The 12,576-nt window shown below is 35.7% G+C and overlaps 1 protein-coding gene across 5 annotated transcripts in view; it reads left to right on the forward strand.

Annotated features, from left to right (window-relative positions):
- The window catches only part of CDH18 (cadherin 18), a 995,271-nt gene that overhangs the window by 731,980 nt on the left and 250,715 nt on the right, over positions 1-12,576 (forward strand). For all 5 annotated transcript variants that reach the window (XM_053201933.1, XM_053201935.1, XM_027074610.2 and 2 more), the window contains one exon: positions 11,373-11,667. In XM_053201933.1, the coding sequence (XP_053057908.1) occupies positions 11,373-11,667 (295 nt within the window). The remainder of the gene's footprint in view (positions 1-11,372; positions 11,668-12,576) is intronic.

Genomic DNA, 12,576 nt, shown 5'->3' on the forward strand with positions numbered 1-12,576 from the left:
TAAATAATCAGTTGTATGTTTAAACTGAAAATTTTAACTCATAGTCTTTAAAATATTTACCTCTTCACTGACCACTTTTAGATCTCATCCCTGCCAGTCTCTGAGCCAAGTTTCCTCCTGTATTGTTTGAATGTCTTACCTCTTTTTAAATATTTATTTTTTATTTGATATCATTTAATTTTTTAATGTTTATTTCTTTTTGAGAGAGAGAGACAGAGCATGAGTGGGGGAGGGGCAGAGAGACAGAGGGAGACACAAAATCCAAAGCAGGCTCCAGGCTCTGAGCTGTCAGCACAGAGCCCAACGCAGGGCTTAAACTCACAAACTGTGAAATCATGACCTGAGTTGAAATCGGACACTTAACCAACTGAGCCACCCAGGTGTCCCTGACATCTTTCAATGTATCATGAACTCTTCATGAAAATTCCTCTCATCATATTTCATTCTTTAATAACATTTATTGAAAATAGGATGCGTTGGGTGTTGGGGATGTAGGAGTGAGTGAAACGTGGCTGCTGTCCTCAATGAGAATCAAGTGAATTGGGAGATGTGGGGCATTTCACTGGAAATAAACCATAAAATGATAACTGCTGAATGATAGGTAAGCTAGGGATTCTTTTACATCACAAAGGAAAGACAGCGTATTTGGATGAAAAATTGAGGGACAACTTCACAGAAGATAGGAAACGACTTACTTCTGGTCAAGTAAATAGAAAATATGTAGTTTGAGGAAATCATGTGTGGAGAGTAGGCACATTAGAGGCCAGATTATCCACGTTAGTTTGACTAAAATTCGATGTGAATAGTGAAGTGCCTGAAGATTAAATCACACATGTAGACAAGCACCCAGTGAGGATGTCTGCCATCTGAAGGCTGTGGTACATTCTCGTGTTTTATTTAAGAAAGGATAAAATCACATTTTAGAAATAACACACTGGACTCTAGTGTAAATGCAATGTGCGTGGAACAGAAACAGGAAGAGAGGTAATGAGACCACTCAGGGGAAACTGCAATAATCTCAGAAAGTAGGAGAGCTTAGATGAACTCTGGTAACTGTTGGAGAGAAGGGGTGGGGGTGAGGGGATTTTTAAAGAAACAGATTCACAAGAATTTAGAAAGTTTTTAGTGAGGAGAAGTGGAAAAATAAAAATCATCATTAGTGCATACAAGGCCATGTCGAGTGTCTGAGAGGGTTATAGCTCTGGTTATTCAATATGAGGAGAAGAGAGAAACTCAAGAATGAGGTCAGAGCTACAGCTGAGTAAATTAGACTTTATGATTCAAACATTTCAATAGCATTCCATTCTGAACAGCTTAACTGAGAGGAAAATTGTATACAATAACAGACTACAGAATTTTTATTTCAACATGCAGAGTTATATGTATGTAGCTCAGAGTTGAGTAGTCCCTTACGTCACAGAAAAACTTAGCAAGACACTTTGAACTGTAGCCCTATTGTGTCTCAGTCCACAGTTTCTCTCCATTAAAAAAGCTTCCATATTTCCATGTCTTGCATTTCCAAAGTTAGGAACCAATATCTGAGAGTTCTGCATTCTGCTCCCTTATGTTGAGTTAGCTTTATCATGTTTTTAAATTAGCCTTCTCCTCAAAAAAAAAAAAAAGTTGTTTAATAACTAAGTGGTTTTGGGTAACCTTAGAACAATTTATATTATGTGATAGGATTAAATCCACAACAGATGATAAGGAAAATGTTTGATGAGAATTATTATTTTTTTTAATGTATAACTTTTATCCTTTGATATAAATGGGAAAACAGGAATACAGATGGAGACTTTGAGTGCTTTCCTCTGGGAAAACTTCCAAGCAAGGGAAAATTAGTTTCACCTCATGCTTCTATCAGAACTGTTCCTACTCTGGATCTGTTGCTCTTTCTTGCTCACTGCACTAAAAACTTCTTGAAGGCAAGGGACCTTGTCTGATTTATATCAACACATTGTTTGATACATAGTAGGGATGCATTTTTTTCTTCCATTCTGTTACAGTGCCTTGGTTTTAAGCCTAGAATAAACACATGGACCATGCTGATAGAGACCAAAAGAATAACTGAATAGAGATTCTTGTGGCTTTGAGAATGGGCTGCCACATATTGTGTCTTTTCTCCATTATTGGCCCAGATAAAACCCAGAAGTGTTCTTCAGTAACAACGGGAATATATACACTTAAAAAGTAATAGATATTTATTCAGTCAGTTAAACTGAAAGACATAAAAGGAAATTGACTGGCTCACTGCGGTGTATGCTTTTTTCTGCCCTTCCTCAAGCCTCAGTGGCTTAGATTATAATCTATCCTAACTCCATACATCCATGTTAATAAATATGGATATACTGTACATGTAATTTTTGTTATTTATACTTTAAGTAAGATCTCCGCTTCTATATTATTACACAGCATGGCTTTCCCATCCACAACAAAGTATAGATAGTTCCTCAGAGCTAGCATATTCATATTATTATTTTAATGGTAATTCACTATTTATAAAATAATCCCCCTCCAGACAGACTTTTAGATTTTTTTTGCCTCTGAAATAATCATTATTATTCCTATATAAAATCCCTTATACACAGATGTTTTAATTTCTCTTGTTAAAACAAGACACTGGTGTGCTTGGTTTTCCTTCTATCTGACTGGGGGCTCTTTATCTTTCTCGTCCCTCTGACTTTTTTTTTTTAATGTTTTATTTATTTTTGAGAGAGTGCAAGTGGGGGAGGGGCAGAGAGAGGGGGGACAGAGGATCAAGAAACAGGCTCTGCACTGACAGCAGTGAGCCAGATGTGGGGCTTGAACTCAAGAACCATGAGATCATGACCTGAGCCGAAGTAGGACTGAGCCACCCAGATGTCCCCCTCTGGCTTTTTAATTTTGAAGCACTACAGGTTTCAGTCCTCAGTTCTTCCCTTTGTACCTACGTTTATTTCATTGGTAATCTCATCCTGTTTCATAGCTCTAAATACCACTTTTGTGCTGGCTGTCTCCCAAATTTATAAGCCAACCATATTTGTCTTTGAACTAGAGACTGCATATAAACAATGGCCTCTGCATCTCTACTGAGATCACCAATAGAAATACCAAGATTAGCATGTCAAAATTCAATTCCTGACCTTCCCCTTTCTATTTCCTGTACCTGTATCCTTCCATATCCCATTTGATTAAATTCTGAACTCTTCATAACTGTAGCCAAGCACCTAATATCCTTGCTTGAATTCTCCTTTTTCATAAATCCCATACTACTCCTTTAGGGAAACTTTGTGTGCTCTTTCTTTTTAAAATGTGTGTCCGGCATTACTGAGATAGAATTGACATATAGTATCGTATAAGTTTAAGTATACAATGTGTTGATTTGATACACATATATGCAAAATGATTAGCATTATAGCATTAGTTAAAACCATGTCACATAATTACCGTGTCTTTTTAAAAAAAAATTTAATGTTTATTTATTTTGAGAAAGAGACAGAATGTGAATGGTGGAAGGGCAGAGAAAGAGGGAGACAGACTCCAAAGCAGGCTCCAGGCTCTGAGCTGTGAGCACAAAGCCTGACACGGGGCTCGAACTCGCTAACCGCGAGATCATGAACTGAGCTGAAGTCAGATACTTACCTGACTGAGCCACCCAGGTGCCCCTACCATGTCTTTTCTGTGGTGAGAACATCGAAGGTCTGCTCTCCTAACTTTCTCATACACAATACAGTATTGTTAACTATAATCGTTCTGCTGTGCATTAGATCCCCAGAACTTACTCATACCTGGGAGTTCGTACTCTGACCATCACCTTCCCTTCTTCTGCACACCTTGGTCCTGGGAATACCATTCCTTCTACTCTGTGTTCTAAGAGTTTGACTTTTCAAAATTCCAGAAAAAAAAAGTGATATCATACAATATTTGTCTTTCTCTGCCTGACTTATTTCACTGAACATAATGCCCTCAGTATCCATCTGTGTTATTGCAAATAGTGGAATGTCCTTCTTTCTCATGGCTGAATACTATTCTTGTAGGGGTGGGGGAAGTGCAGTGGGTGTATATGTATTTCCTTTATCCATTCATCTGTTAATGGACACTCAGTTTGTTTTCATTTCCTGGCTATTGGGAGTAATTCAGCAATGAACATGGGGCTGAAGATAGCTCTTTGAGATAATGATTTCATTTCCCTTGGATTATATACCCCGAAATTGCTAGATCTTATGGTAGTTGTATCTTTCACGTTTTTGAGGAAACTTCATACTGTTTTCCATAGTGGCTGCACCAATTTTCATTCCCACCAAGAATGCACAAGGGTTCTCTTTCCTCCACACCCTCCCCAATAACTGTTACCTCTTTTTTGTTTTTAATAATATCCATTCTAACAGGTGTGAGGTGATATCTCAGGGTGGTTTTGCTTTGCATTTCCCTGATGGTTAATGATGTTGAGCACCTTTTCATGTACTTTTGACCATTTGTATACCTTCTCTGGATAAAAATGTCTGATCAGATTTTGTTTTGTTATTGGTTGTGTGAATTTTTGATATGTTTTGGATATTAACACCTTATCCGACATATAATTTGCAAAGATTTTGTCCTATTCCCGAGGTTGCCTTTCCATTTGGTTGATGGTTTTATTTGCTATGCAAAGGCCTTTTATTGTGATATAGCTCCTCTGGCTTATTTGTGCATTTGGTGCTGCATTTGTCCCAAAATGTATTCACGAATACTCCATTTCTTGTCACTTTCACCAGCACCTGGTCCGCGCTGTCATCCTCAGTCAGCGTGTTACCAAAGCAGAAGTCTATCAGTTGTCCCTGCTTTCATTTTTGTTCCTCTACTTTCTGTTCTCAGTAATGAAATGGACGTGATCCTTTTGAGATGTAAATCACTTATGATGCTTCCCTAGTCAAAACTGTCCAGTTTCTCTCTTTTCTTGTGCAGTGGTCCTCCATGATCTTCCTTCCAGTTATAGTACCCCTACATCCATGGAGGACACATTCCAGTACCCCCAGTGGATATCTCGGAGAGTACCGAACCCTATATATACTATGTGATTTTTTATACATACGTACGTGTAATAAAGCTGATAAATTAGGCACAAGGGGTTAATCACAATAACTAATAGAACAATAATAACAAACATGCTGTAATACAAGTTGCGTGAATGTGGATATGGTCTCTCAAAAAAATATCTTGTACTCTACTCACACTTCTTATTGTGATGTGGGATGATGAAATGACTGCGTGAGGAGATGAACTGAGGTGAACGACGTGGCCGTTGTGATGCATCATTAGGCTACTCTTGGTCTAGTGATGATACATCAGAAGGAGGACCATCTGCTTCTGGACCACAACTGACAGTGGGCAACTCAAACCAGGGAAAGGGAAACCACAGAGAAGGGGAGACTACTGTGTTTCTCTGATGTCTTCTACAACTCTCCTCTGTCCATGCAACTCTGGTCACATTGGCTTCCTCACAGTTTCTGGAATCTGCTATTCATGTTCCTAACTTGACCCTCTTGCTTTTTCTGTTTTCCCTGACTATAATGCTTTTTCCTATAATATGAACTTGGCTCACTTACCTTACCTCCTTCAAGAATTTACTAAAATGTCATCTTTTTAATATGCCTTCTCTGATTCCTTTATTAGACTTTATTGTTGCTATCACAAATTACTGCAAAATTAGTGCCTTAAAACAACACAAATTTATTTTCCACCATTTTTATAGGTCAGAAGTTCAACATAGTTCTCACTGGTCTAAAATCAGGGTGTGAGGAGAGCTTCATTTCCTCTAGGGAACAGTCCATTCCTTGCTTTTCCCAGCTTCAAGAGACCTCTCTTAGGACTTGCATGATGATTTTTACATTTTAGAACCAGCAATGGGTGCTCACTCCTTCTCACACTTCCATTTTTTCTCTCTCTCTCAACCAGCTGGGATCAGGTCTTCCCTTGTAAGGACTCATGTGATCAGAATTGTCCCAGCTAGAGAAACCAAGGTAATCTCCCTGTCTTAAGGACCTTGACCTCTATCACATATGTGAAGTTCTTCTTACCATGTAAAGTAACATATTCACACAGGCTTCTAGAATAAAGACATAGACATCTTTGAGGGGCCAATGTCCTGCCTAACATACTCCCTTATTTAATATTGCAATCTCTCTACACCTTCCCAATCACCTCTGATATTTCTTTCTCTCTCTCCTTTTTAAGTGGGGATCTTGTCACTTTCTAACACTACATATATACATATTTTCTGCTTACTGTGTATTTCTCCCCACTGGTATTAATGTAAGCTTTCCCAGGGTATGAATCTCCACGTTAGTGATGTATTTAACTACTGGGTACCAGGACTGGAACATAGCAGATGCTCCAAAAACATTTGTTGGATATATACTTCTAATAGTGATTGCTAGATTAAATTATAATCTTACATTTTATTGTCAGATACATTTTCTAAATGTTTTAAGCCATTCCCATTTCAATTTTCCTTCCCTCCCCTTTCTCTATGCATCTTCTGCTTTCTGATTTGAACAAAGGGCTAAAATGAACAGTAATGACAGAGTTTTAATGGAGATGAAATGCCAACCCCTGTGAATATGTGGACAGTGGTTTGGGCCAGTATTTGGGGCCGGAATTGTACTAATGTTAGTACACTCTGAGATTTCTTTTTCTTTAAAACCAGCTTCCAGGGCCATCTCTTTCTCAGCTAGACCCTAATTGGCAGATGAAAGAACAGAGATTAACTCTGGTATCAGAGAATAGGTCCTCCTGTGCCTCATATATCTCATTCCAACTTTAATCGATTGGCTAGTTTTTGAGGGTTTCCAACACTTAAAAGTGAAATTCTCAACCACTGACTTACCTCCTGCAGTGCCCCAATATTTGGCACACCCAGATGGGGCTCTCTAGAGGATATCTGAAGGATATGGAATTATAGCAACTCAGACTTCAGAGATATTTTATAGTTTTTTTATCTTGTATGTTAATACCCTTAATCTGGGGTTCAGGGGATATAATAAACATGTGCTGCTTCCTGTTCTTTTCCCTCTTCCTCCTCATTCATTAGTTTCCTTCTCTGAGAATACTGATTAAGAAGTTAAAAGTGAAAAACTGAAATTCAACGGGAGGCTTTTACATGTTGGCAAAGAGCTCTGATGTTTCTAGTTCAACAACCACACCTATTTCCTTACTCTCACCTAATTTCTTACCCTTTTAATTAATTGACATTAGATATGTGGTTGAACAGAGTACTTCATCACTATTTCTAATGTAACTTTTTTGCATATTAATTGATGCATAAGTAAAACTGATGGTTCTGTATTTTTCTTGCACAAGATAGATATGTTAGTTACCAAGAGACTAATATGATTTGAAATGTTTTTTCCTCTTTACGTCAATTACTTATTAACAGTTCAATTGAATTTTGTTTCATCTACTTATTGTTTGAAATATAACACGTTGTGGAATAAAGGGTGCATAATAAATTTTAATAATATGTATTTCATGTGATCCTTATATTGCATCATTTTATGTGTTGGAAAAATAATCATAGTGGGATTACTATGCAATGTTTACTGCTGGCTTCCCCTGGAATGCTGTAAATATAAGTTTCCTACTCATAAAAAAATTACATAAAATATGTAGTTCAAAATATTATCGTTTTAAGTCAGTGACCTATCTTTTTAACGTGGCTTGAAGTCTTCACTAAAAGCAACTTTTGAAATTAATTGCTCTGCCATCATCTTCTTAACCTTTTAAAGTTATTCTTCCCTAAGGGATAGAATATTATCTTAGTGAAGAACTCTGTAGTTGGAGTGAAAGCTATAAATTTTTAGGTCCTGATCCGAATGTGGTCCAGGGTGAATAAATAGTTTTCCAGGGGGAACTCATGTGAGTCATATTAGCTTTCCAAGTGCCATAGGTTACTACTTAACATAAGAAAGAGACAATTTATTAAAGTCATGCCAGAGAAGTGGTCATTTTGCTTTACTTGAGTGGTTTCATTTTCTTTCTTCATTCTCCTCCCCTTTTCTGTTTTCTAAAGAGTAGTTCATTAACCCTACTTTATTATGTGATCACATACGCGAGCATTGTACCTTCTTGCTTTAAGACAATATTGTAACATCTGTCCTTCAGCATAAAAAATATCACTCACTTTGCAAAATCTCATGACTCGGAGAGTATACTCCTACCACTGTGTGTTATAAAACCCTGCCACTGTTTTCTCTCTGTTATTTCCAAACTGTCTGCCAAAAAGAGTTCAATACTGATGACTAACATCGACTTTGTCTCCCAAATATTTTTACATGTCAATGTACAATATGATGAAAATCTCTCTTAAATAGCAGAAGAGCTAACTCATCTTACAACATCATATTTTGCTGTTGCTAAGTCAGCTCCATGTCTATATCCAGAGTATTTCTACTGCATGTGCCCTACTTCCGCTTCTTTCCTTTGATGCTTTATTGTTGCCCACACTCAGAGACAACACATTTCTCCCTTGGTTATCCATATGACTTGATTGTCTGCATCAAAGAGCTTCCTGTCCCTATTTTAAGATTACGCCCACTACTACCACCATTCCTGCTCAGCCACTTCATTCATTCATTCATTCATTCATTCACTCACTGATGCATCATCTGTTGCCTTAAAAAAATGAATGTAAAACATGCTTTTCCAGATATTAAAGCTCACTTATTAAGCTGATTTTTCTCTATAGCTGGTTTTTCTCTAAGGCTCCATCTCTGTTACAAAGGATGTATTCCAACCAAACTGAACATTTGGAAATGGGTGTACGATAGATGAGGGGTCATCGTGAGAGTGGGTTACTTTGTTGTTTCACAAATGTTGATCATCCTAATCATATAAGCTATTAATTTGCCTAAATGCTGTTGTAGTAGCTTCCCATCAGTGTTAACATAAAAACTAGTCATTCCAAGATTCAGCTAGGCCCGCTGAGAGATTTAAATACTCCATTATTGAAATGACTATCTGCATTATTTAAACACTCAAGATAAGCATTGTCAACACCTTACAAAATTCAAATACATGTTTGCAACATTTTAATGTAACTTCTACCATGTTATCAAATATGACAAATACTGCTAAATTACAATTCACTGATTTTATTGCACGTCTATTTTCAAGTCAGACATAACTTCTGAAATAGTTAGGCTAAGTTGTTTGTTAAATATAAACACTTTATGTGGAACCAGATTCAAGTCTTAAAATCTAAAGACATAAAATTACTGACATTTTCTCTCTTATATGAATTGCTTACCACAACCTACATAAAGCATAGAGTGTGTTATATTTTTCATAGTGCTTTAAGTTGACAACCTTACTATTTCTTTTATATACTTTCATTGCAAGTCTACATATATAAGGCCATTCTTTAAATATGACCAACTTTTGTAATACAAACTTTTAACACAAAATAAAATAATATCAAAATAACCTAAGAACATAGAAGAATATAAAAATATATCCTGATGATAAAAGTCAATCATCACCATCGCTGTCTTTCTGAAAGTAGATGGTAGAGCTACAAGACATTTCCCCAAAAGGGTTTTAATTTCATTATATAGACTTATAATTAATGTGTAGTATAACAATAGCTACTAAGACTATCTAATGTTTCACTTCATAACAAGAGATTTTGAGAAAAGGTTTTAAAACCATTTGTTTAAATGAATTTGTTGCTCTGTTTGGGTCACAGATTAAAGCAAAGTTGGAGACTGAAACAGACCACTCTGTTGATATTTTGCAGGTGTATCTGCTTCAGAAATGATAAATTTTTCTTCTAGATGCTAAAAAGATATGGCAAGAAACCAAAAGAAATGACTAAATACATTTCCATCCATGCATGCAATTGTCTCCACACAACTCATGCTGCATTCTTCTTTTAGCTGTTAATTTACTAATGAAGTGTGAATCTTTGAAAGCTGTGTTTTTCATACAGTGCTAATGCATTTTTATTCGTCTCTATAAAAGCTCCAAAAAATCAGTTTTGAAAAGATAACGATTTGTGGAATCTTGCTAGGTGATTCCCATCAGAATTTGTCCCTGTTTACACCTTAGTGTTTTCAAGAAAGATATAAGATTATTTAGGATATACTACAATTTATATTTAGTTGACTTCATTTTACCATGGAATAGTCCTTTTGTCATAGTTTATTATATTTTTCTATATTTTCTCTTTTTGAAAACGTCTTCTAAGGGTTCAGAGACTTTAAAATAATCCTTGAAAATTTTCTCTTTATCATGGTAAGAAATCCAAAACTTAGGCGAACGAGGTTATATTTTTTCAATGTTTCCAAGTGTCACAATTGAGCAAAAGGTGAGTAGTTGACGTTAGGTTACCAGAAAGATGTCATATGAAGGATAACTTCAGATCTCTCAAGAGAAACAATTCTTCAAATAGATGTGTGAGATTTAAGAAAAATTGTGGTTATTTCTAGCTAGAAATATAGCAATGGCACTTATGCAAAGATGGCAGAAGTTACAATAGATTAAGAAGTATGAATCACATGCAGGTTAAAAGCATTTCCTGATGCTTAAATGACAAAAAAGTGGTTTATAATTATCTTAATATGTATTTACCTTTCTTATTAAATACTTCTTCGCTAGTGAAATGTTCCTTTTGTAGTATCTATTAGTATAATATTCCACTTTTATTTTAATAAATGAGAATTCATTAGTGTATTTCTATTAGTTAAAAATTAGGACCATGTATTGATTAAATCAAGCACTCCTATTTAAATTTTCAGTGAAAGTTTTATAATAATAATAAAAAAATTATTCTGTGTTTTCTTTCATTCTAAATCTGAACAATTAATCTGTAATATATATATTTTTATTTTTCACATTATAATATTAATTTCTCTATAACAAATAAGTGCCTCTTTTGTGCAAGTTTTTAATAATTTGAATCTCATCCTGCCATTTATTCTTTTTTCTTTTTTTTAAATTTTAAGTTTTGAAATAAAATGCCAAACAATTAATATAAAAAGTCATTATTCCTGGAAGTATTGCGGGCAACAGTGATTTCCTGGTAATTTCTTTATCCAATTCTATTCTGTGTAGTTAATGCAGTGGTGATTTACTAGATGACATCAAGGGTTATTGTTTTTTTCATTTAATTACTATTGCTTATTAATTTCTCTTAAATTGATTATTGGATTTCTTAGATAGATCATGATAAAAGATACCTATATCAATACCAAGTAGAGAAAAACTGCAGAAAAGGAAATGATTATAGCACCATATGGTAGACTGTGAAGGTAAGAAAAGTTATAACCAAACTAAGTTCAAAATTATAGATAATTTTCAGATAACACGACGTGAGGCTGGAATATAATTTCACGCTAAAGTATTTCATTTTTATTTGACAGTTGCACTCCAATTCTGACAAAGGCGATGGGTCTGTCAAGTACATCCTTACTGGAGAAGGTGCCGGAACTATATTTATCATCGATGACACCACCGGTGACATCCACTCAACGAAAAGCCTAGACAGAGAGCAGAAGACCCACTATGTGCTTCACGCCCAGGCTATCGACCGTCGAACAAACAAGCCTCTTGAACCTGAATCCGAGTTCATAATCAAAGTACAAGACATCAATGACAACGCTCCAAAGTTCACAGATGGACCATACATCGTTACTGTGCCTGAAATGTCAGATATGGGTAAGAAAAAGCATTATTCACTTTAGCAGTTAATATAGTTTTGAGAATCCAAATGATCATCTTTTGAAAACCAGTTTTCAACTTTGTGTGTTTGTGCGTGGAGAAATCCGAAGAAATTTCGAAACATCTTAATATTTACACGTGGCCTAAAATATTAAAGGATATTGGGTCTAGATGGTATGTTATTTATTAAAATTAATTTCTGAATGCTAAAGTAGAGGTAATGCTTAGGTATCAAGAAAACATCATTAACGGGGAGACATCGGCAATTCTTGCTTAATTGACAGGGTTTTTTAGCCATGTAAATTCTTTATTTATACTGCTACAGAGATATCAACATACTCAAGGTGACAATTTGCATAAATAAAAATAGACACTGTAATGTTTGAGATATTTTACTACATGTCTTTTAAGATTGCGGTTTATGGGGGGTGGAAGGGAGGGGAGGGTGGGTGATGGGTATTGAGGAGGGCACCTTTTGGGATGAGCACTGGGTGTTGTATGGAAACCAATCTGACAATAAACTTCATATATTGAAAAAAAAAGGAAATATAAAAAAAAGATTGTAGTTTATGACCCAATTATAACAGCATTAAAAATGTAAGTAATAGCTACATTATTCAATAAAACTTTTTAGATACTCATAAGCATTTACAAAGCTTATTTATCTTAAAACGTAAAACAACCCTTAAAGGATTTTTTTCCTTTTTGCCTCTGATGTAGCTAGCAGTTGATGTCACACCCTTAAATCTTAGTTGTCATCAAGTGTAGACTCAGTTGAATCCATAGAAGTTTTGATTAGGGGCGAAGAGGAAATTGGATATTTTGAATGTTGACTGTGAGTTCTGCAGAAAATCTAAAATCGATCAGCCCAAAACAACCAGTTAGCTTCGCCGGGACTGGAGACTC

Source organism: Acinonyx jubatus, chromosome A1 (assembly GCF_027475565.1).
Source record: "Acinonyx jubatus isolate Ajub_Pintada_27869175 chromosome A1, VMU_Ajub_asm_v1.0, whole genome shotgun sequence".
Taxonomy (NCBI): domain Eukaryota; kingdom Metazoa; phylum Chordata; class Mammalia; order Carnivora; family Felidae; genus Acinonyx; species Acinonyx jubatus.